Source organism: Bombus fervidus, chromosome 12 (genome assembly GCF_041682495.2).
Source record: "Bombus fervidus isolate BK054 chromosome 12, iyBomFerv1, whole genome shotgun sequence".
Taxonomy (NCBI): Eukaryota; Metazoa; Arthropoda; class Insecta; order Hymenoptera; family Apidae; genus Bombus; species Bombus fervidus.
This window is the reverse complement of record NC_091528.1, coordinates 6241654-6268124: the sequence shown is the minus strand read 5'-3', so window position 1 is coordinate 6268124 and position 26471 is coordinate 6241654. Positions and strand designations below refer to the sequence as shown.

General features: G+C 37.5%; 1 protein-coding gene across 12 annotated transcripts in view; it reads left to right on the top strand.

Annotated features, from left to right (window-relative positions):
- Positions 1–24323, top strand: part of Wake (ankyrin repeat and fibronectin type III domain containing protein wide awake) — a 191227-nt gene extending 166904 nt beyond the window's left edge. For 5 of the 12 annotated variants that reach the window (XM_072014363.1, XM_072014362.1, XM_072014366.1 and 2 more), the window contains 10 exons: positions 5810–5947; positions 6740–6818; positions 11888–11991; positions 16798–17058; positions 17294–17596; positions 18180–18619; positions 18714–19093; positions 19175–19781; positions 19873–20661; positions 21643–24323. In XM_072014363.1, the coding sequence (XP_071870464.1) occupies positions 5810–5947; positions 6740–6818; positions 11888–11991; positions 16798–17058; positions 17294–17596; positions 18180–18619; positions 18714–19093; positions 19175–19781; positions 19873–20661; positions 21643–21978 (3437 nt within the window). In that variant the 3' untranslated portion in view covers positions 21979–24323. The other 7 variants (XR_011801263.1, XM_072014360.1, XM_072014359.1 and 4 more) reach the window with 7 other exon arrangements.
- Positions 24324–26471: the final 2148 nt, after the last annotated feature.

The following is a 26471-nucleotide window of genomic DNA, read 5'->3' as shown; positions in this document are numbered from 1 at the left end:
GTTGTTTGTGTATATATATTTAATTTATGTGTATATATAATATATACATTTGGTATGTATATAAATATTCTATAATATTTATTTATTCCATAATATATTTCATAATAATCAAAGCAATAGATGCAGGAACGCTTGTAGATTTAAATAATTTATACACCGAGCGTGGATCGTAAAACTTCTCAAAATTAAAATATTTTACAGATTTTCCATGAAGATTGATTCTAGGGCTATCAAAGCTTGACACGTTTATGCTATAGTTATGACGCATAATGATTGAAGCAACAGAATCTTTGTGCATTGTCAATAACTTGAGATACTCAGGCTGCCTAAAACTTCTGGAAGTTAGAAATTTTCTATGGATTCGTTGTTTGTATTAACTCTAACAGTATCGAAGTTTAAAGCATATCTATATATTTCTATAGTATTTATTTATTTATTCCATAATATATTTCATAATAATCGAAGCAATAGATGCAGGAACGCTTGTAGATTTAAATAATTTATACACCGAGCGTGGATCGTAAAACTTCTCAAAATAAAAATATTTTACAGATTTTCCATGAAGATTGATTCTAGGGCTATCAAAGCTTGACACGTTTATGCTATAGCTATGACGCATAATAATTGAAGCAACAGAATATTTGTCAATAACTTGTGAAATACTCTGGAAGCTTGAAACTTGTTAAAACTAGGAAATTCCTAGAGATTTGTTTTCTGTAGTAATTCCATGGCTAACGAAGCTTAACCAGATATCCGTTTCCACGATGAAAGTTAATGTAACAAATGCAGGAATATTTGCGGATTATCAGTAATTTCTAGACTAAGTACGGATCTCGAAACTTTCCCAATTGAAACAAATTTGTACAGATTCGTTATCGGTATTAATCTCAAAGCTATCAAACATTAACAGAACATCTATCTCTATGATAGAAGTTGAAAAGTAACTCGTCAGTCATTTGTTAGTTTGTCGTGACGAATCGCAAAAGTATAACAGGAGATATTAAAAGTACTCAGCGTCTTCGTACAGCCAGTTTAGAAATTCGTTTCCAACGCTTCTATGTATTTCGCAAAATCCCAATTCGTATTCTAAAGCAGTTACGAACATTCACTCAAATCGTGTACAGAAGTTTGCTAACGACTTTAGAAAATACTTGTAGTCTGATTTAATCTCCTCCGATGCTTCAGTAAATCTGAAATCATTTATCAAAATCAGTTTTCATATCCCTCGGTCAAAAATTCCAAACAATTTCAGGAAACACTCGCCCCATAAATTCGCTCTCTTCCGATGCTTCTCTAATCGAATCCTAAATCCAACCAAGAAATATCGCGCGTATTCTCTCGCCAGGAAACAGTTCCAGAGGCAGTCAATCTATTCGATAGAAACATTAAGATCGCGTTATATCGATTAGAAGTAAATCAGAAGATCGGTGACGTTGGACAATAAAATCTCCGTTTATCCACTTCCTCGATACTTGCTCTAACCATTTCGGTTTACTCTTTTGGCCACTCTCGATGCAATGCCCTCGATCTTGGCGATCCCAATGGCCAGCCACGGACGCCGGCAATAAGTTTGATTGGGCTAACAAATTGTCACGCTCGTCTCGAGGAGGAAGAGTCGACGTTCAGTCCACTTCTTCGTAATGGGTAATTGTGGTTGGCGCACTGGAATCGACCGGGTGCGTGTCCTAAGTAAATAATAAAATCGTTTCGCTACGGGCATACGTCAGTCTGTCGTGTGACACGCATTCGTTCGGATTCGTTCGTGTTGGTCGCGACGAGCGTCTGTCGATCTGAAATTCGTCTGCGATAGCGTTCAAACTTTTCTCATTTTCTTCCTCGTTCGTTCGGATAGAGTTATTAAGGTCAGAAGAATATTTCAGTTAGACTAACTATTATGTATATGTCATTTGTCATGTGAAATTCGATTACAAGAAGCAAAAGTTAAACCATCTATATCTGGAAAGAGATTATGTAACTCGTTATTAACACCGGCGTGATAAACTGTGAAATATACGTATCGCGTACTTACGTTGCAAGCTCAACATCGCAGATCATGGTTATCTACGAGGACGTAATTTCTACTCGTCAAAATGAAAGTCCGTGAGGCTAATGTCGATATTCTCAGCTGCGACTGACGTAATTCTGTGGCGTGTGTATATTACTTTATTTCTACGAGTTAATTTGTTTCTTTCATCAGTTGTTACACGATAGAAGATCGAACAACCCTACGAGAGGATCGCTCCAATTGTTTCATCGTTTTTCATTGTTTTAATAACACTGGTTCGTACTATACAAGTTTGATTATTTCGTGCATAGTTGAAGATTGTGTTTCAAGGTATTGAAATTCGGCTGACTCGGATAACTCCTATCTTATCGTGTTTCTAGAAATTACGGTTCTTTGTTTGACGTGGAATATGAATTTTCCTGATGTAGCCGCGTTTTGTGAGTAATCCAACCGTTCAGCGAATCCAGGGACTTGTTCCAAACCCTGTTTGTTCCAAATGGAACATCCAGAACGGTAGAATTGAGTAGGATTTCGATTTAAAATGCGATCCACGTATTGCTCTTACGACTGCATTCGTTTCTTATACTTTTCTTATTTCTTCGTCTTTTTTCTTTTCTTTCTTTTTCTTCTCTTGTCTTCTCGGCAGACTATTGATTTTTACTTTTTATTTGTACGCGTGAGTGACGGCGATTGCACGTATCGATGTTTTTAATGTCGCCATAAAGAGAGCTATTAACCTTGATGAGAAACGAAGTATATTTATAAGCTGTAATCCAAATGGACGTTTATTTCTCGCCGCAACAAATATATTTCGCGATACCTGGCATTTGTCGTAAATTTCTCTTTCGACACTTTCAGTCGTTCGTCGGAAATGTTCATCGTGTTTGCCCGACCAAAGAAAGAACAGTCTGTGTTTTATCTACCGGAATATCGTCAGCGTTTGAGGTTACCGTGAGAATGTGACATTTCAGCTTACTTAAACCAAAGAAATAGCCCGAAGAAAGGAGTCTTTCCCTGCCAAAGAAAATCAAACGTAACATGAGTCTCTATCGAAGGATATATTTAGTCAAATATTGTGCATATTCAACGAAATTGTCAACGAGGACAGTCACGAGTTATCAAGGAATCGAATGTTTTACCATACGTAATACACTGTGCGTGATCGCACAGGTTAAGTTGGCTGAGATCGAGGAAAACCAGGTCAAAATTTCTGAACATTAAAAAACATCAGCCGCAAACATCGAAGGATCCTCCAGATGAAATTTCGCAAATTGTCCGCGTCCAGTCCCAAAATGGAATTGCTCTCGAGGCGATCGTCAAGCGACAGGATGTCGACCTTGAAGCGGTCGAGATCCTTTCGTGCATCGATAAAGCTCATGTCGAAGCTGCGAAACCACGCGAGTCTGCGTTTAAACTCTGGCTTCGATCTTTCCCCGTTACCACTGCGAAACACGAAGAAACGCCGAAACCAAACGTCCCTCGTAGAAGAGACCACGTGGCCAACTAGAAGCCTCGAAATTCCTCCAAACGATCCGTCAAAGGATTCGTCTAAAGACTCTGACAGGTCCCTCAACAGTCTCTCGACGTCTCCCAGCTTGGGACACTCGATTTCCTCGAGCGAGCTGGAGTCTCGTAAAATCACCAGGGATCTGAAGAGCAAGTTGTGCCTTACGGACAGAATAATGGGCAAGAGTCGCAAGGAGCAGGAGAAATCATCGAAGAGGAACAACGACGCCTCGTCCCCGAGAGTAGCTCATATATTTCGTTGGAAGAGCAACGAGGAGACTTCGTCCGTGTCGAACGGAGAGAAAGAGAAGAGAAACCTTTTCTGCGGTAGCCAGTTGTCCTACGAGAATCCTACTTTCCGGCTGGACAGTTCCTTGGACTCGTCCGTTTCCAGTTTCGTATTCGAACCTGAGCATTCTGATCACGTTAAAGCGAAGGAAGAACGCTCCATCGAGAAGTCGTATCAGGATACTGGGTTAACGATAGTAGTAGATCCCGCCAGGCCAGCGGAAGATGAAACGAGGAAATCCGCCGAGGACAGAACCGTGTTCGACATGGAGGCGAATTTCGAGTGCAATAAGAACAATCGTCCCGTGTTCACTATAACGAAAGCTAGGAGCTTGTCGGTGAACGACGTGGTTTTACAAGACGAAGAGGCGGCGATGAGCAGTTTGGCGTTAAACACGGTCGATGGGACGACGTTGTTCGACTGGCAGGCGGATGATCGTGGGATCGAGGCAATGGAAAAAGGACGGAAGGATGGTGAGGAAGTTCGAAAGACTTCGGTTTGCTCATCCAAGTCCTGCAGGATCAGGACGGTGGATAATATCGCGAATTTTTGGACCAATGCTCGCGGTGGAAGCTTTCGTAGCAAGGTGACTGTGGGCAGGAAGAAGTCGATGAAAGACTCGAGGGATGCTGAGTCCATGGATAGGATTCTTGTCACGACCACTTCTGGATCAAGTATGGGCTATCAGGTTTTTTGAGAATTTGTCGAATTTCTTCCGCTAAATTGGCTCATATTTTAGAGAGCATTTAGAAGAGAATTCTTTTCTACTCTACGAAGTTTTAATATAATATTTTATATTAACGATTATTATATATTACTGTAATTAATGCAGATAGTCAGATTAATATATGATACTTGATATCGTATACTCGAGACACGTGTCTCCTTCCTCCTTAAAATTCTTTAAATAAACTGGATCAATCCTTTCGGTCTGATCATATGTTATGAGAAACAGGGAATAAATAGAAATATTTTAGTGGACAGTTATAATTAATACGATATTATAATTGATATAGACAGACGGATTGCATAATTTCACACACACATTCAGTGAATAAACCTTCTTCGAATTCTTTAGGCAAATTGAATTATTTAGCTCAAGTGTCTGTTGATAGATCACAATGCCTACACAGGACACTCTACGATAGAGATATTGAGAGCAGGAATGGACTAAGTCACACTTTCTCTGAATTTCTGCCAATCTATGGCGTGAATTTATTCCAAAGAAACGGAGGAATTCATTTTTCTAAATAAAACCAACTAACGTACCAAAGTGTATCGTTGCACACCTAACTATTTTCAACAGCGAATTACTCTATTTTTTGAATATTGCTGTTAGTCCACTTTTACTCTCAATATAAGATAGTTCCTGCAATATCGTATTTATTAGGTCGATAAATATATTACGAAACAAGAGTAATTTTACCAATTTTCCACGTATATAGTGAAGCCAAGGGGAAGAGATTTTCTTGCAGACCGCTTATTGCAATTTATTTTTCTTTTCTAATTGCTTCATTTGACACTGCAAGCGAGAGAGAGAGGGGAAGAGATCGAGAACGCGCAAATTCTTGAAAGGAATTTTAATTAGAGGAAAATTACGCAATACGTAATAAGAAAGAATAAAATATTCGAATTTTCGCGAAGAACACTCTTCTCCTCTGTGTTTATTTTTGTACAAGAATGTTGAATTAACTGTATATACTGCGTTAACACGAATAGAAACGAGAATTCTGCTCTCCTTCGGATTAGGCGACAGTTGGTCTCTACAATCAAGTTACAGTTGTCAGGATTTTGTTATCTATTGGGTTAGCAACTAATTACTACCTAATGACAAAATCCGCAATCACTTAGTTGTCAACCCAATAGTTACAATGAAAATCCTTTTTTGCGTCCGTCGTCGTCCAGCCGTGTGCTTATTTATTTATCTCTGCACGCGGAAAGACTTTCCTTGCAATTTTTTCCTCTGGCGGATTGTCTTTATCCAGTTGCTTTGATTTGTGTTCACGCAGAGCTGTACTCTTTGCAAGGGATGGAGTTCCTGGAAGGTTTCGGCAAGAAAAAACAACAACCAAATCAACAATCGAACAATATTTCGTCGGTGCACATCAATCCCCTAACGGCACAGTCTCTCAACATACACCTGCATGGTATCTTTGATTTTTTTTCTTCTTTATTTGCCATTTTCATTTCTTTAAGGAGTTTCTCTTTTTTAAACATTTACAGCGATGAAGAAAAGTACTAGCGTAAGTTAAGTTGGAAGATTCTCTACGAATTAAAAACATATATATTCTAATTAATTTTGTAATGTAATTTTCAAACGTTGAAAGCTGAATTTTCAAAGACTGAGAGCTAATATTATGATTTCGGTTGTCCAGAAGCAATTGCACGTAGATCTTTTATTTTTGAAGAAGTGAAATTGTAAGAATCTTTTATGTCAACTTTGATATTATTTTTACATTACACTTTTGGTCCTATGTTGGGTTTCTAAACAATTCCAGTATCGATTTTACAAGAGATATCTCACGTTTCGTTGAGAACAATCCATTATTCATTTTTACTACACGTCTACTTAACACTAATGAATTATGATGTAAACTTCAACCTCCGAAGTGATATTTGATAAACAAATTAGATAAAGAATCGTACGTTTCATAGATTTATACGGAACTTTACATGTCCATACTTTTGTTCATCACTGTACAATTTCTTTTTTTGGTCAATTTTTATTCATTTATTTATTAGAGTTCTCATCCATAGTATTTTCTTCGTTATTTTATTACATTTGATGTTTCTTACTTTGAAATGAATTAATAAGATATAACGAGCGTCCACCGGTTCGTTAATGAACAATAAAAATGTCCAACGTTCTTTCCACGAGGAAAATTACTGTTTTCCTATGAACGGCAGTTTCAATTTATTCCTCGTTTTGATTTTTTCAGCCCTCTTCGCAGCCGTGGAACATGGCCATCTCGACAAAGCTAGAACGATTTTGGAGTCGACAGACGTGGATGTGAACAGGTGAGTTTCCGAATATTTTTCCGGCTTTTGATAGAATTTCATTTCGCCTCGAGTTGGAACATTTTCACGGTCCGTTTGGAAACGTTTTAATAATACATGCTTCACGTGCAGTGAAGAATATACATTTCGAATGAATTTCTCACGCACAACCGGAAAAACAAAAATGTAACACTTTGTAAATGGGAAAAATGTTGGCGATATAACGCGCTGGTTCGATGACTGAGGCAAAGAACCGGCCAACGATGGCACTGCACGTGATTCTGATATAGGTTAATTGCAACTGTTAATTAATTTCGCCGGCAGCCCCAGAAAACAAGCCAATTAACATAGGATTGGACGATGGATCCTCTGAAACAAGCACTCGATTCCTATTCTCAACGTTTATCGATTTTTTAAAATCATTATAGTTACCTGATAATTATTCTCTTTTGTAATTATTTATATCGTCTTAATCGTGGTTGATCATGTGGACAATTAATTAGAAACCTTTATAATCGTTATTTGGTCTGTGAATTATCTATGCAAATTAATATTCTTATGAGCATAATTGAGGAATTGCTACTGAGTTATATTATGACGAGTGTTCTACTTTAAACATTTTACATATTTTTGTATATTACGCGTGCATTTCTCAATTCTTAAATTTTCTGTTAACGAATAGAAACTAGCCTTGTTAAAAGCTGATAAAGACGAATTAGTTTAAAGTAGGTCGGTTTTAGTCCTTGCAAACGTAGAAATATATGTGAAAATATTTTTACGAATATATTTTCGTGAACATAATTAAAGAAATAGAATATAAGAAGAGATCTATTTCATACTTCAAATATTTTGTTGATTTTCGTAGACCTATTATTATGCTCATTTTTAGATTTTCCATAAATGAAAAAGAAATTCGCCAATTAATTGTATCTACTAGCAAAAGTGATGTCTTTGATCTGCCTTCTCTAATGTTACACGACAAATTTTGAAGTAACACGTTCTATTAAATTTTCAGTGAAAATTGAAGACTATTATTTCGATATAACTATAGATATTTTATTTTTTCACAAATCATACCGCCAGAAGAGTAACAGGGAAATTTTCATTGATTTTCGCATGGCTGATCCGTTCGATTATTCGTGGAAATTATGGAACGAGAGAAATTCAGCGGAAAAATATTCAGATCTGTTTTCCGAGACCTAATTTCTTTTTCTATCCTCGATAACAATTTACGATACAGGAAATTGATGGTCGATTCCACGTGGAAAAACGTATCCTGCCAACGAGAGCGAAAGATATCGTTCTCCTCGGATCGCAGTTAAGAATTTACGAGGAAATTTCCAGCTGCCCCTTTTTTCTGAAAAACAAAAACCTCTCTTTAGTTCTCGCTGCTCTAGCGTAGCGAAAGTTCGATTCGTTCAAAATAAAAAGCGCGTGGTCCTGGCCCAAATGTTACTTTCTCGTGATAGAGATTTTTCGATCGATTCGATCTTTTGTTGAAATTATATTTTATATTATAGATTTATTATACTTACAAAGTATATTAATATTAGCTTCTTCTTTTAATTTATTTATTTACAGCTTCGTCCATCTCCGAGGATTATTAGCGCCTTACATTATGCAATATAAATATAAATATATATATATTTATATTTTTTAGATTAGTTAGAAGAGCTTTGTGTCTTTTTGAGAAACTGTCAGACACGTTTTAATACTTTCGTCTTGTTTAGGATCGGCTTATAGTTGCCTGGAATGTTACGTTGTTTCCTTTCGTTTTGAAATTTCAGGCACCCAACGTAGTAAGCGTTTTACAGTGATTTTTTCTTTTCTTTTTTGTTGCAAATATTATATTTTTTCGGTCTTTCTTTCGCGATAAAGCAGAAGTGGGCGAAGCTTGTTCGACCTATTCTCAGTCCTTTATGAATATCGATTGATGTTTGCTGCCCAACGAATTTGCAGGTCTATTTTTGAAAAATATCATCTCGGACTAAATGGACGTCTATCGTCGTGTTTTCGTTTTTCCATGTCGAATTCCGCAGTGATTCGATTTTATTTTCGATGATCGCTTTCATGTCATTGTGATATATTACTTGGTACGTCGAATCGAATGTAATATCGGGCTTGGTCTGTCGCACGCGTGTTCTCAGTTTTGCAGTTTTACTTGCAAAAGTGTGCAACGTGTTACGTAACTTGGGAAAAAGGTAGAGCGTGCAGAGAAGGGAGAGATTTTTCTGAATTTATTAATATTCATTTTTATTTATATTCCGTATTTGCAACTGATATACAGTGGCGAATAAAGGAGAGTTTAAAATTGATACACTATGAATTTTAGTAACTTTCATGCTAACGATTTCATATTATCATATTTGTAACTATCATCTATTCTATGATATACATGTGTTTTCATTAAATTCTATATCCATTTTGTAAGATTGTAGTACCTTTATACTTCCTATTTTATAAACTTTCTTTTGTTTGCCACTATATGTTTCACAAATCAAGCACTTAATACCATCAAGTAAGGTGCACACCTTTACCGCACCTATCAATTATCTTTTTACATTTCATCCATAGTATTCACCTGTATTATACCAAACTGACTTCATCTATATTTCTTTGTAATTCTTTCTTTTTTATCCTCTCTTACAAACTATGTCAAGCAACAATCTCTTACATTAAACCTACACGACGATGCTTTAACCAGACTGCGAATTTTTATGCATTTATAGGAAACTTGAAAATGCAGAATTGCATTTTGCACAATTGCGAGAATGCACGTAATATACAACAAATATGTAAAATACCCAAAGCACAGTGTTTGTCCGTAATGCTCGGTAGGTAAAACAGTTTCCTATCGAAATTCAACATTTTTACTTATATTCGTAAAGATACGAATGCGCATAAAAACCCGCAGTCTAACCATAACAAAGTATAGTATATAACGAAGAAACTTGACTTTTTCCATCAAATTTTACTTTTGCACGTAAAATTCCTCGACTCAGCGAACCGCTAAACACGACAAAGACAATGTGAACATTTACGAGGAGTTGCTACCATAAAACACGATTCCTCGTAAAATTCTATTCGAATAAAATTCACTGGCACATCGATACACGGTTTGTTAGCCTATCGGTGGATCTTGATATAAGCAGAACGGGACAAAGTCGAAGCACGAGACAGTAAATTCCAATTTGCTCGGTGCCTTGTAGTACGTTAGCTCGCGTTAATTAGCGTTCGATGCAACGTCCGTTTGTCTAGGGCCTAGACAAACCCTTCGTACGCATTTCGACACGTTACACGGTTCCTACATTGTAATCGTATCGATCCGTAACATAAGGCTCGTTAGATATGTTGCAATCCCCGACGATAATTAGATTTAGTCGAGTAAATGGACACCATAGACGCAGATATTCCACAGTGAGCTTGCTGTGCGCGCTAATAACTATTCATCCGATATGTAATCTACTTAAGTCGAAAGTTACTTGGATGCAACGTTCCGTTGTCATACGTAACGTAACGCGTGTTAATTGTTTTTCCGTCCTTTGTTGTACAGCGTGTCGCAGAATTGGTATAATTGCAAATTGAAATTTGATCGTAGATTTTTATGCAATTTTATGGAAACTTAATATAGAAATACTCTGAAGTACCGGAGTCAAGTCCCTGTTATTCAAAGAACAATCCGGAGAGAACAAATAGGAGTTTGAAACTTCCTCTTTGACACGTACTTTCACAAGAAAAATAGTCCGTAAGGAAAAGGATGAAACTTTGGTGATCCCTCGAACGAACAGGTCACTGTTCACATTTTTACCAAATTCAGTGTTTTAAATTCTAATCAGTCGACGTCGATTATACTTGAGTCATCTAAGCTTCAACATCTTATCGATATTGAACTTCGCGTCATTAGTTGTCTTTGATATTATTTGGTAAAAGATCGTATTTCATTTTCACGTAAAAAAAAAAAAAGATAAAATTACTTTCCTGACGAGTAATAAAATTAATGTATGTACCATAGTTGGCTGTTATTCAAACCTACAAAGTTTCATCCAAATTTCATTCAAATCAGATGCTTCGCGTAAGAATCGATAATATAAAAATACTTTCGAATGTTACATTTTTTAACGCCGATAAATTGCTTCAAGTACTTAGAAATTGTTCATAACGGAATTTGGCAAATTGCAGAGAAAATTACTTAGCTCGATTCGAATATCCTTCTGATCTTATCTTACCACCCTGTATGTATCGATTAACCTGTTTATCGGTTAGCTGTTTCTGACGAGTACACTCGTCGTGCTTAAAAGATACTTACAATTTGCTGCTTAAATTACAATTTGCATAGTTGCAGCAAATTGTAGTAACAAAGTTAAAAAATAAAAGAATCGTTTCATTACAACATCATTCTATATTACAAGCCTGTATTACAGCCACAGCTACTCTATGTTTGACGAGTATACCCGTCATTGCTTACCTTTTGCGACATATTTCAGCTACACAATTTTCAAAGAGGTCGCGACAGCTAATTTAATTAAAATAATATCAAAGATGAATATCAAAGAACGCAACGAATGGAATACGAAATGACAAACTTTCGATGCGTAATCGAATGATCGCGATCCGCGAGTCGACGTTTGCATTGCAATCGGTGTACATGCGTCGTAATCGTCGCTGAATGTCCATTCGCTGCTACGATAATCCGTTTATCCACTTCTTCTCTCTTTGTCCCAGTTTACTAATGGCAGTTCGCGAAAGCACGTTTATCCCGGAACGAAATTGATGACGATTACCTCACGGAAATAGGCATAACCGTTTATTTTCCGTTCGAACGCGGGCACATGGTATCCGCTGGAATTTTCCATGGATTTTACGATTTATTTAATCTATGCGTATATATATATATATATATATCGCATTCGTGTATTTTTCGTATTAGACTCTTTTTGCTACTTTTTTTTTTTTTTTCATTCAAAGGAAATCTCATCGATGAATCGTTAGATATGATAAATTACCTTAGCGTGATTTTTGCAATGATCTGGCGTTAGATCGCAATTAATATTTTCTCAGGAGTAACGTCGGTGTGAATTGAATTCTTTCAGCGTGAACAGCGACGGCCTGTCACCCCTGGATGTTGCGGTGCTCAGCAACAATAGGCCGCTTGCAAAAATGCTGGTCGCGTTCGGCGCACAGGAGGGTAACCAGTGTAAGTACACAGGAACTCAATTGGAAATTCCGTTTGTTACGTTTATCCAGCTCTCGATCAGCGCGAAATTTCCTTTAACATCCTTAAACTTTAAATCTTCAACAGCGTTGTATTCTACGAAGTATGGTTTAACGATAACATTGCCATTGTGTAATTTAATTCAATTTAATTTCAAATTGTATATTTATCGTTATTTCTTTTGCTCGTCTAAACTCTATGTAAATTCTTATATCATCTGATCAATCGGTTTCTCAATTTTTGTTAATATACGAATTTACAAGAACGAAGATTCGACGAAGTTTATTTTATTAAACTCTCGCGTCACTTGGCTATAAAAGTACATAATACTTACTATGTGTTAATATCGTTCAAGTTTTATTTCATTTGGTTATCATTAGACTATGAACATTTTTTACTTGAACGTTTTATCGTGAAATTGTATTACGTGAAACTGTTTCAGGTTCCGGCAAAGGAGAATCGAAAAAGGGAATCTGTAATTCAGTAATAAATTTCATAATTTAATAATATAACTATCTCTTCTTGCAACAAAAGTTTTGCTCGGTTATGAGAGAGAGAGAGAAAGTTTTCGATCCTTAAAGACCATCGCACGCTGAAGTTTTTCTCTTAGGTTTTCCATCTAATGTTCCTCACCAGTATCATCTAGTAATAGTGAAACATTTAATTTCACTTCTTAATTTTTAATCTAAAAAAGATGTAGCGAGATGAACTCTCTGGCTCGTGATAGCCTTTAAGGGTTGGGAACTTCTCCTCTCATAGTTGATGATAGCTTCTCGCATGATAGCCTTTAAGGATTAAAAACTTCTCCTCTCATAACCGACCGGTACTCCTGTTATACGCGAGATAGGAATTATAAACTTCATAAGTAAAGGACTTAGAAATTTTCTTCGTCGATTTCTTCGTCCATGGGGGAAAGATCGGGGTAGAAAGTAAAAATACGCAGAAAATGAGAAACTTCGGAAAGATTCTTCAAAAATTTACAGCGTTTGCGGAGTCGTTTATTTTGTCGAATTAAATCGATGTTCTTTCGCTTCTTTGGCGAAAAATCTCGATACAGGCAGTTTCGGTGTGGAAAAGCAGATAAATTGAAGGCCTCTCGATAGGTCGTCTCTGTTTCGGAAAACAATACGCTTGCAAATTTATCGTTTGTATGGTCAGAGTAAAAAAAAGTGCAGAGAAGTTTGATGAATAGAAGGAAACCCTAAAATCTTTTTATTTTCCACTCGCGAGATAATTTGTTGATAGCTTCAGTTGGTTCACGGCTACAGGGAACAAGATCCGAAAAATATATAGTTCGATGTGAAAGTTTACTCGTGTACGTGGCGAACGACCAAATTCGAAAAGATTGCACGATGGATTCATAGTGACCTAAAAGTTGGAGAGGGATTAAAGAGAAAAAAAAAGCCGTAGCGATTTTTAGTGATGAAAAACGGGAGGGGGTGGAATAGCCGAACAGGATAGAATTCCTATTAGTATTGCGCAGTCTGTAATAAAAATGTAGTCGAGCTTTATTGCGTTTCGACCGCGATGGAACAAAAAATATAACGAGAATTCGAGGCTTGTGAAAAGAAGCGAGGAAACTTTCCACCGAGCCTTTCTCCTCATCTGCCAATTTACAAGTGTAATCGCAAGCGTAGAATCTCGCTCCGCTGATAATTAAACTCTACAACCTTCCTTCTCTTCTTTCGCTTTTCGACGAAAATTAATGTGATATCGCCCTTACGATACCGCTTTTTCATTTTAATCTAATCTTCCAGGATAATCTCTGAAATACTCGTACAATCGGTTACTATCTGATCGTCTATCCTAGATTGTCTAAAGCATGACAAAGATGTTACTTTCAATAATATGTTTGGTATTCAATTTTGTATGAATTGTGAAAATGATAGATGACGCTTCATTAGACCTGTCAAAAGGAAGGGACAAAAAGATAGAAATAAAAATTTCAATTAAAATTTGAAATATTACAACAAGCGTGTTAGCTCTCAAAATATGTCTGGTTTCAAGTTCTCTATTAATTAAATTGAAACATATGTACAGAGAAGCGATACAATTATTTATTGTTAGTCATATGAAAAGGCAGAGGCGACGAGATGCAAGATAAAATTTCAATTAAAATTTGAAATATTACAAAAGATATATTAGCTTCGACAATATCTCTGGTTTCAAATAGTTTATTAATTAAATTGCAACATGCGTTGAAAAAGATTGAAGAAGTACTCTTTATTAGCGGTATTGAAAAAAGCAGATAAAAGGATGATTAAAATAATTTCAATAACACGTTTGGTATTCAATTTTGTATGAATTGTGAAACTAGTAGATACACTTCATTAGACCTGTTAAAAGGAAGGGACAAAAAGATACCAATTAAAATATGAAATATTGCAAAAGATATATTAGCTTCGGCAATATCTCTGGTTTCAAATAGTTTATTAATTAAATTGCAACATGTGTTGAAAAAGATTGAAGAAATACTCTTTATTAGCGGTGTTGAAAAAAGCAGATAAAAAGATGATTAAAATAATTTCAATAACACGTTTGGTATTCAATTTTGTATGAATTGTTAAACTAGTAGATACACTTCATTAGACCTGTTAAAAGGAAGGGACAAAAAGATACCAATTAAAATATGAAATATTGCAAGAAGCCTGTTAGCTCCAAAAATATGTCTGCTTTCAAATTTTCTATTAATTAAACTGAAACATACGTTCAAAGAAATAATATAATTCATTGGACGTAAAAGAAACGAGAGGTGACGTGATACAAAATAAAATTTCAATCAAAGTGAACTCTAACAATGTGTTTGGTTTTAAATTTTCTGTTAATTAAATTGAAACATATGTTCAAAGAAATAATTATTATTTATTAGACACATTAAAAGAAAGAGGCGCCAAAATACAAGATAAAATTTCAATTAAAATTTAAAATATATTGGCTTGAGCAACATTTCTGGTCTCGACATACATACACATCTTATAGTATGCGTACATCGAATTTTCTACCCGTGTTCGTTTACTCTTTGTTATTCCCTTAATTTCTAGCGTAATTCACTCTAGCCAAAGTTAATATTCACCGATTAAAATTTCAATTGAAACGGTTAAGCGAATCTGATGTATTTACGCAAGACGAGTAATCTTCCTTACGAGAGTGAAATTACTTTTATAATGGAATTCCATCGCTTTACGCGTTTTACGCGTTCTACAATGTAATACTCGTTTGTTTACTTCGGAGATTTTAATGATGTAACGCTGTTACCAATCTGATTTATGCTGGCATTAAAGTCTCTTGAATTAAAATCTCCACTTTTCTCGGACGAGTCTGTTTTATTTAAAGTGAAAGCGTGATGTAATCTTCAACGAAAAAAAATCAAGATTTTTTTTATTATATAATGTAAAATATCGTCTTGGTTTCTTCCTAACAGTTTTATTAATTTAGCTCCGATTCTTTAGACCAATTTCTTCTATCTTCTATTCTTAAAAATCAAAAATTTGCCTTTGGTCTTTCTCGAATATTTATCAATCGAAGTCTACACTTTAAAAAGCACTTTCGAATACACTTGACCTCGTGAAAGATAAAGATCTGTCTTCGCTTTTTCTCAAAAGATTTGTATTAATCGAAATGTGTAAATAATACTTTGGCAAAATTTCTGCGAGTGCAATTAATCTCTTACAAAAATGAAACACTTGTCATGGTCTTTCCCCAGATTTCTAAACTTAAATTTAATTCATCCGAAACATTTCTTTCAATTATTTCTTCACATTTCGTCATTTAGAAACTGGAGGGAGACTCGTTTCTCCTGCTTCTTTTATCTTGATCTTCGTCTCGTTAGTTTGGATCAAATTTTTTAGAGAATTCTTTTTGAACAGAAATAGCCATACTGTAACAAACTGAGTTTATGAATGAAGGGAAATAAAAATTATTTCGTCATCGATATCTTAATCTCCCGTTACTGTCAGAAACCACATGGAAAGTTGTAAAATGACCCGATCGGAGATAAAGTCCCTCGACAGAAAGTGAAAATCGATATCCGATGTGGACACAATTGTGGCTAAACGATCGCGACGTAACCGTCTGTCCCGGATGCGAACCACCGCAGATTTTACATTCATAAACACCGGGTACGAGTTGAATCGGCTCAATTAGCCGGATGATTTTTGCACTATTCTCCGCTCACAAACCACGTTGATTCGTGCAATTGACTCGATTACGCGTTTCCTCGATAGTCCACTCTTGAATTTCGTCTACCAACTTTTTTTATTTCTCCTTTTTTTTTCTCTCTTCCGTAATTTTTCCACCGGTCTACGGAGAGTTAAATTGTTTCCTAACAAAGTCCATTCGTAACGCGTGAAAAATTGGCCTTCTCTGCCAGAAATTTTTTATTTTTTTGTTGTAGTTCTCATTTTGCTTCGTAATTTGCGAAATTGCGAGTTCGTGAGATTCGGAGATGCAAATAAGGAATTTTTATATTCATCCTCTTTTTTTAAAAATATCAGTTGATGTAAGCATAGTGGGATGGATGATTATGTAAAGAAATCTTGTGGAGTTTTAGTATCATACGAGAGATTCTCCTGGTTCTGGTTTTATAAAATTGTCTCATAAATTATAAAAGCCTGTCTTGGTTCTCTTCTGAACTTCGATTTAATTCTCCAGAGACGTTTCTACAGGGATACTTAAACTCTCAAAAATTGAAAACTTATCTTTCATTTCTCTGCAATTTTCTTTGGTTTTTCTCGAACCTCCTTTGATATTGAACTTTCACAAGCAATCGTTTTGATTCTGTTTGCGCAGTCAAATCTCCAGAGTCGCTGGGCAGTCACTTGGCTTCGTTGCTGTTGGAGGCTGAACACAGAGTTCAAGAACTCGGCGGCAGTACTTCCGGCAGCGGTGGGACTACCCTCCTGGAACCACCAAGCAGTCATAGATCAAGTTTTTCGTCGCAGCACAACAATCTCACGGGATGCGGCGGTAGCGCGGAGGACAAGCAACTTGCTTTGTGGGAAAGAAGAGCTAGAGCGCTTAGAAAAATGTTACTTGGATTCGATCAAGCGAGTAAGTCATTCAAAAGTATCATTTTCATGATATGATAGTAATAATTAGATCACGGATGTTTATGCGATTTTATATTTTTTTCAACGCGATTAAAAAAAAAATTTTTTTTTTTGCAAATTGTATGCATTCTGTAAAATTTGTACGCAATTAAACCTTCCAAAATTGCATAAACATTAGCGGCTAATACGAGAGTAGAACATTTTTAAATAAAATTGACAATACTAATCTATTTCAGGACCACCAGACATGCCATTTTTGGTCGCAGTGGACGTCACAGGAACAAATTCTGTAACAGTGAGGTTTCAAGAGCCAGATTCTCATGATTCTCCAATCTGCACGAAATTTAAAGTCCAATGGAGTATCAAAGAAGATTTCTCGGTGATCTGTGGTGAGAGAGAGGTGCTAGATATGAAACAAAGGGAATGCAGGATTGACGATCTGATTCAGGGACAGAAGTATTATTTTCGAGCAGCTGCTGGCAATTTGAAGGGCTACAGCAGGTTCAGGAACTCGACTCCCGCCCACGTAACACCTAGCAGTACGATCATTTTTTTTTTTTTTTTATTTCTTTTCTATAGAATGCATTACGAATGAAGGGTGTATACAGAAGGCTATCTTTGTTAATTTCCTGACCTTTGTGCCACTTGATGGCTGAAAAATAGTATCTCAGTATGAAATAATTAGAACTAATCTAATAGATTTGAAGATATAAATCTTAGTATAAGTTTCTTATAAGAAACGAATATGTTTAATTGTTATGTTAGTTTAATCGATATTAGTCTACATAAATAATGTTCAATATTGATATTTTTTAAATTGTTCAAGAAAGTAAGAAAAATACATATTTACTCTGCAAATGTTGAATTTTAAAATTGTCCTTCTATAAAAGATAGGACATGTAACTTGTCACCTGTCTTTTACATATAAAAGATCGAGTAACACAGCTGGAAAGTACAGAACGAAATCGATCTCGAATCTGATCCACATTTAGCTCGCACCTAGATTTCGCTCGATTGCATTCGAATCGAGTTAAATTTAGAATTTGCATTGCACACGCACCGGTCGTTTGGTTTATCGAGGTTTTTAAAACTCAAAGTGAAGACACATAACTATTGTTCCAGGCTGGAGAGACATCGATGGCAGAGTGCCAAGGTTTGCCGGCCGATTGGAGCAGCTGAATACTTTATTCACGGATATCAGGCGCCCAGAGTACACTCAAGAAACGCCGGCCGTGCAGAGGCGTAATCACAAGAAGAAGACAACGATAAAACAGCTCTTCTCGGCCACCAGCAAGTTTCAGAAGAATCTAAGACGCGGCGTCTTTCTCGCCTGTTTACTCTATCACGAGGATAAAATATTGGTAACGAACGAGGATTTCTTGCCTGTGATCGAAGTCGATGAGACTTACCCTAGCTGTATTTACAACGACTTCCATTGGCTGATGAAAGTGGGCTGCACTTGGGACGATGTTAAAATTCTCCGTCAAAATATGGAGAAAAGTCACAGCAGCTCAACGAATCACTTCAGGATAAAGCTTTTACAGGCTGCTGCACAAATGCAGGTTTGTTTCCTATTATATAAAATTATTAAACACTTGTTAAAGATTAAAATGAATTACAGATTGATGAGTAATTTTTGGTCATTGGTTCTTATAGGCAGCGCTATGTATACAAGACATTGGTCAGCTGTACCATAAACCCATTAGAGACGTTCAAGGCACCCTGGTTTTCTCCACAGTGAATTACGTAAAATCCCCGAAGTTGATCTCAGTGTTGAATAGCAGATGGTTGCCACTCAGCAAAGTCACGAAGAAAGTCATTATTCACGAAGATAGTAACGTAGCGGATATTTTAATAGCCAGTATACAGGAACAGATGACATACCACCAAGTTAGCAGTATCAAGCTATCAAAGGGGCTTTATCTTGGTTATCTGAAGATGCAGAGTAGCGTCGATCTTATACAAGTCGTAGTACCCGCAAAATCACCTAATGTTTTGCCTCATTGTAAGATCCGTGACAACCCACACGTCTCTGCGTAAGTATTGAATCGACGAAAATAGTACCTTCATACGTATCTTTGCGGATTTATTAATCATTGTTATTTATATTTCCATAGCGAGGAGTGGGATTATCTGAAAAGGATAACTCGCATTCACGCATCAGACGCGTCTGTCAAGGACTGTGAAGAGAAAGAAAACGTGACAAACGAGGCCCAAGGTACAGAACAGCAGAAATTGTTCGTCGACCTGGTCGCTGCTACAGCAAGGCGATTATTCAATTACATGGAAATCAGTCCAGAAGACTCTTTGCTCCATCGACTTTACGACGCCGAAGTTATCGATCTGACTCACGATGTGTCCTTTCTGATCGCTGTGCCTCCTGCAGAAACCGCCTGTTGCGTGCCTGGAACCAGAGAGATCCTTCTTCAACGTGGCGATCTTCTCTCGTTGCCCATCCAAGTATTCGAGATGGTTCACTTAAACACCTATCAGAAGGATGTGATCAACAGATATTCAAGACTAAGTTGCATTCTTGAACTCGACACGGCACAAGCTCAGTACAACCACAGAGAAGCCTTCAGTTCTCTGGAATTAAGCGTGGCGAAGGATAAGTTGGCCAGGCTGCAAGATCTACAGACTCAAGTAAACACCGTGTGGAAAGGAGCCAGGTGGCTCATAGACGTGATCACGTTCGCTAGAGATCGCGGTTCTTCGCAGCAGAGCGTAAGTTGAACTGACCAATCCTGTGATCTGTGTAAAATTCTTTAAAATCCAAGTATATCGCATTAGACAACTCTATAATTCATAACTACAGGGTTCGTCACAAACAGTTGGAATTTCAATGAAGCACCTGCTCAGCCTCGACCGAAACAGAAGCAACAGCAACAGCCTAAAGAGAAGTTTGCTCCAATTACCGCCACGCGATCCGAAGCTGGTGAAATCTAGTCCAGGTCGAGGCAGCTGGCCAGGACCTAACATGTCCAATTCTTCCTCAAATCTGCTCACAACGGAGTTCAGTAAAAGCGAACAACAATTGCCCAGTGGCCAGTATATTCGCAAGGGCAGCAACACTTCAAATGTGTCGGCCGGTTCAGAGCCTGCAAAGTCTACAGTACCCATGAGCAGCCCCAGCAATCTAAGCAACGCGACCAGCACTGGCAGCAACAATCATCTGGTACCATTACAGAACACCAGGTTACCGCCTTCCAAATCCGAGGACACTCTGATCCTAACGAAATACAAACACAGTCCCAGAAATAGGTCAGCTACGATCACATCCGCGTCGGCCAGCACCAGTCCTTTACTCAGCATAAAACCTATGATCTATGGTGGCTCGCTCCTAAGCGTGTCAACAGCCATGACAAACACGACGAGTCTGTTAAGTGTCAGCAACACCAATTCCGACAGTTTGCATTCGCTAAGTAGCGACGAATATTCGACGCCTAACTCGAGTGTCTGCATAAAGAGTGGACATACGAAGAGCAAACCGACCAAACCCACTGCTAGCGTCGCGGCCACGGCCACTGGTTCCTTGGAGAGTCAACTGGAGGAAGAGAAAGACGAAGCAACTTTAATGCCTGCTCCCCTGCCGGGCATTCTTCAGGTAATATTTGTCAAGTTCCAAGTATCAATTTTTCAAGTAGAAATTAGAATTTACATGGAAGAAGAGTCAATATATAATGAAATAACAGGATTGGGATCCTGTGTAGTTAAATATTATGACAGAAATCACCACGGAAGATTATTCTTTTCTGAAAAGAATCGTGTTCGTCTTATTGCTAGTTACAACATGATCGTTGCTTCATTCTCAAGATTCACGGGGGATTACAATTACGAACAACGATCGTAATAATGTTGGGAGCAGCTAGTACAATTTGTCACGGTTGTTTCCCATTAACCAAGGAATTATTCCTTGTGCAAGCTTCCTTAAAGTAACACTTATTCCAATTCTAAACCGCAAAAGCTTATTATTACCTATTGGGAAACTACTCATTGAGTTTAAATAATATTTTTCCTTGTAGGGAACACAAGTCTAACCTGATTGTAGTTAAAAACAGCTCACTTGGTCTTCTAGTGCAGACCGATGTAGCAGACATATGAGTAAGCCGTCACACACCGCTAAGTTTCAGTGCTTGTCTCGCTCAGATGCGCTTTCCAGATTACGCTTTTCGTGTATTATCGATCTAGCAGAGCATGAAATTTCGTCCGAGCTTTCAACTTAACGTAACACGATTGTTTCCATGTTAATCTAGGTATAATTTTTCTAACGATAAATAAAAATCTTTGATCTGAATGCGTGCTGTATATCTCTTTATCTATGTCATTTTAAATCGTTACTACCATTAGGTAAGCAATCTTTTTCTTCTTTTTTTTTTTCTGTCTCTTTCAAATGTTTTGAACACTAACGTTTACTTAATTTACTATTCGTCGTTAACAACAGCCAGATGCATCGAGCAACGTGCTGTCACTGCGCTGCCACCTAAATGTCACTGCATATGCTGATTTTACAGCAGACAATTTGTATCTGTACAGTCTATAAATTACCTAACGGCATCGTCTGACCATAGACCCGGTATTTTTGCAGGTTTACGCGGCCTACGAAACCGGCCTGGCTTCCGGAACCAGCCTCAAGTTACACGTTACTCCGAGGACCACGGCCAGAGAAGTTGTGAATCTAGTTGTGAAGCAGCTGAACATGGCGGTAGTGTTAAAGGGTCAAGAAGGGCCCATTTACACGGCTGACGAGCTGCCGAATTTTTGCTTGGTGGCTGTGATCGGTGCCAGAGAGCGTTGCTTGAGAGATGACTTCAAGTTGTTGCAGCTTCAGAATCCTTGGAAAAAGGGCAGGTTGTACGTGAGGCAGAAACAAGACGTCCTTGCAGCCCTTGAGCACAGCAGCAAGCACACCGCGTATTTATAGCATAAGTAACGAAAGAGAAGATGACAGAAACAGATTGTGATTAGATAGAAAGTACGTCGAGAAAGGGAAAAAAAAGAATTCCTGTCGCGGTTCACGATGTCTACCAATGTAAGAAACGCTGCGTCTCATTAATAATTGGCGATAGAAGCCAAAGATCATTTAGTATAATGCGTTCTGTGTCTCGTAGTAATTCGAGATTAAATAGACGTTATAGACATTTTTCTGTTTCTCCACTGTATTTTTCTTATTCGTTTTAATACAAAATAAATGACGTAGATTCCCAGTCGCCTCACGAGACGCAGAATGTATTAAGATGTACATAAAATAAACGCTTGGCTACACGAGAAATTTTCAATTGTATCTCTCGAGGCTCTAACTAAATTACACGTAATTAAGTAGGGAAGTGAAAGGGAAGAACGACGATCGTCTGAAAGGATGAGAATTTAAAATTGCGTTTAGGCGAACCGGAGTACATTCCAAACGAGTTTTCGATCCGACTGCTGTAATTTTGCGCTGATGGACTAGATAGCGTTCCAAGGGAATGGATAATACTCAAGGTATATTATACTGTTATATTTTAGGTACCGATCTCAGTGTTTTACTCGATATACACGCGTCACCGGTTATAAACGAGTCACATGCTTAAGAAATCTCATTGTTGTCCCAATTGTATTCGACGTGTCCAAGCTACGCGCAAGATACATCTTTTCTTATTCTTATTCCCAACTTTCTTTATATTCCAAAAGATTACCCAATTTCAATAAGAAATCTTGGACACGTAGAATGAACTGAGAGCACGAACTTTTCGAGATAGAAGAAATTTTATATTTATATTTTTAAATCCACCTAATCACCCAAGGATTTATTTCAGCAAGTAGTTCTGCTTGACTGAGCCTTTGTCACCAGGTTCAGGAGAAATACGATCTTCGAAACGATTTCTTCTCTATGAATCGGTTTCTTCGATCTGTTAACATTGCATTGTTTTACTACGAAGCGATTTCTATCCATTAATGTTTTCTTGTTTGCAAGTAATGGGAAAAATGAAAGCGCCCTGAACATTCAAAGAGAATCAGTCATTCAAAGTTCTTGGAAGATTGCGACTAGAGCAGATTTACTATTACGCATTAAAATATAGTAGAAGAAACGTGATCCAGATAAAAGAGGCTTATAGACTGTTGCGTAGAAATAAAAGAAAGAGTATTACTATGACTATTAAGATTTTTATTCTCGTCAAGACCGTGGTTACTTTATTACATTATAATTGTGTTCGCTGTTTTTCGTGTTCTTCAAACTTATTTTCTGTTTTAGAGTATTTCCTGTTTGTAGAATTTTTATATCATCGAACGAACATTGTACGTCGTTTGCTTCTTTATTGCTACTTAGTTGGAGAAGAAGAGCGTGTCGAGATCGATTTCGAGCTGTTGACGATCTTGTTAGAATTCCAGGCACTCGAGGACTTCCTAATAAGCGACCTAGACGACGCGTTGGTGATAAATATGGTGCAGAGTGGAAAATGTAAAATACACCCTAATCATACGATACCGCTGTCCGATACTTCGTGTAGTATACAATGTTTTAAGATTCTAAGACGATACGTCTCCTTAAATTTCTGTCAATGATTGAATTTTAAAACTGCGACTTGAGTATTCTACAAGAAATGTTATAAATTTCTCAATTTTCGTTATATGATAATTAGTGTAAGAAAAGTTGACATCGCTATTGGAGATCCGTCCTTTATCTTTCGTAAACGAAACTTGAAAATTCGATTCGCTTCGCGTTCAAACAATAAAACAGTGGTATCGTGCGTCGAGGGGCCACCTAAGTTTAAACGAAAATATACAATGCAGATATTTTTTTATCGAGAAAATAAAAGAATGGTAGGGAATTGGAGGAAGAGATGAAAAAGAGAGTTTTACTATATTTTGCCAAAATGCGTACTCGTTCGACGAGGGACGCGAACGGTACGCATTTCCAACGGAAATACGGAAATCTGTCTGTGTGTCGATATCAACAGATGTGACTAACCAAGAGGAAGAGGTGCGTGATTAAGAATGGCAGTAGACGAAGAATGGTGGGAAAAAGATCTTAACAAAACGCTAGAAAATTTATTAGCTCTACCTGAGTATTTATCGATGTTGAGTGTAAAATAATCATTAGCAGTTAAGTGTTACTGTGGGAGGAAAACGAATTTTAAGACTCGAGAAGCCCTGGTTTTCCTCTCAGACAGCAGTTCCAAAAAAAAAAACAAAGAAATAAAAAAAAAAAACGCAAGATGAAAGAACTACTTGTAAATATTCAAAGAAATCTATGTATGTATAAAATATAAATGAAAATTATCGAAGAAATTGAAGTCGATTATTTTTCACCAAATCGGGCTTTTATTTTAGAGGAGCTATTTCAACTACAGAAACCTGGACAGCAACGATTTAAAATCCACAAAATAGAACACTAAAAGAAGTCGATCGAAATTATGGCCCAGCTGGAAATAATTTTGGAAATAGGTCGAGTAAATTGTATTTACGTTTCTTTTGGCCTTGGTAAAATTCATTCGATTACGTTAGAGCTCGTATATTTTATTTCATTAGCCAGAGCGAGTCGTAACTCTCGAGGTGAGGTAAAATGAACCCGGACCCTCACGACCGACAGTCCCGCTGACCCACTTCCGTCTTGTTTCTCGTCTCATCTTGCTCTGCCACCTACTCCTTATTTATCCCCCACCTGGTGTAATTGTGCACTCTGGTCTTCCGGCTAGTACCCAAGAGATCTGTGGTAATGAAAAACTGCCAGGGCATCGCCTCCGAGGAACGGTGCCCCCTCGTAGGTCAGGCAACATATTCTCAACAGCCGGCATCGATATCCTGGCATTTTAATAACTGTCAGTGCCGTGACTACAATAAATTTGCATACAGATGTAACGAAAGCAATTTAGAAAATTATCAACGAATATCGGGACTCGGATATTCAAACACTAAATGCACACATACCTTAACGCGATCGCTGTACAAACACAAACTAGCATCTCCGTTATTGAACTGCTGTCAATTAAAAGTCAGATTGCCAGAGTCAGATATTTTGATATCTGCGATCCGCTTGCAGATATAGCACTCTTGTATTGCAAGATCGATTGAAGAGAGACAGAAGTCTGAGAGATGAGCGTCGCCATGATTAATCTCAGTCGCAATCCAGTTGCACGATAAACAGCGACTACTAGGTGACTGAATCACAGGGGAAGAAGACAAACGGTCTGGCTCCGATTTAGATGAAACTTTCTACGCTTGAAGAACACCCAAAAATATTGTAGACACGTATTTGTTTCACTCAGACCTTCGTCCTAATCTTCGCTCAAACTTCCATCAAAATCTTTGTCCTAAGCTTGAGTCGTGGCTTGGGTGAAGGTTTGGGTATAGGTTTTGGTACAAGTTTGGATCGTGACTTGAGTGGAGATTAGGATGGAGCTTTGGTCGACAGAAATTCTTAACTACAATGTTCGGCTGCTCGTCAGGCCTACAAAGTTCCATCCGAATGGGAACCGGACCGTTCACGACCTGTCCTTCTCAGTACCGTATGCACGCTCTACCGGAGGAATTCACTGGTGGAGTTCGCATAATCGCATCAACAATACCGCGTTATTCGCTCTGAGTTAATGCCCTTATTCACTATGTTCCTTGCGTCATCGCGATCGACAAACATCTTCAAAAGACTCGTCAAACATTTTGGGACAATTTTTTCAAACATTAAGATGAATCTCATTCTGGAATAATAGACACTTTAATCATCATAAGTATAGTAAATAACAATTTCCAAGAGTATCAAACATTCAAGGTTTACTGAAAATTCAGCAAGCATAGTTCATTAATTTGATTGAATAACGATCGTCGAAGAAGTGTTAGCTAGAAATATTGGAATAAAATAGCGGAGGAGTAGGGTGAATGTTAAAAGGGTGTACAGTTTGGAAGTTACGTCGCTGCAATGCCCGTAAATTTGCTTTTGTGGGTGCATATACAGTTAATAGTCATTGTCAGCAGGACAGAACCGCACGAGGAGATTGGTTGACCCGCAGTCCGGATTCGCCCTCGGCTGACCCCGTTGTTAACTGACCCACTGACGATATTGATAGCGGGATACCACGGTGCTCGGTTAGCATCGGTCTCTCGCGTTCGTTCGTCGCGTTACTCTATCCCTGAAACGGCGCTGAAAAAATGTCTGTTAATTTCCATCCGCCTGCAAAGCCAACTAAAGTCATCCCAAAAATTATACGTTATAGTTCAACTAATTATACGTTATATATCTGTCTGCGTATAATACAATCGTTGGAAATTGTCAATTCACGAGTCAGATGCTCGTAGAAAAGCAACTTTAAGAGTCGAAAATTCCTATATAATTTTCAACGTGATTTAATAATTATATATTCGAATCAAAGGATAATTATGATTATCTGTATATTTGGATTATTTGAATATTTAATATCCTTAAATGGAAAATGAGACATGAAC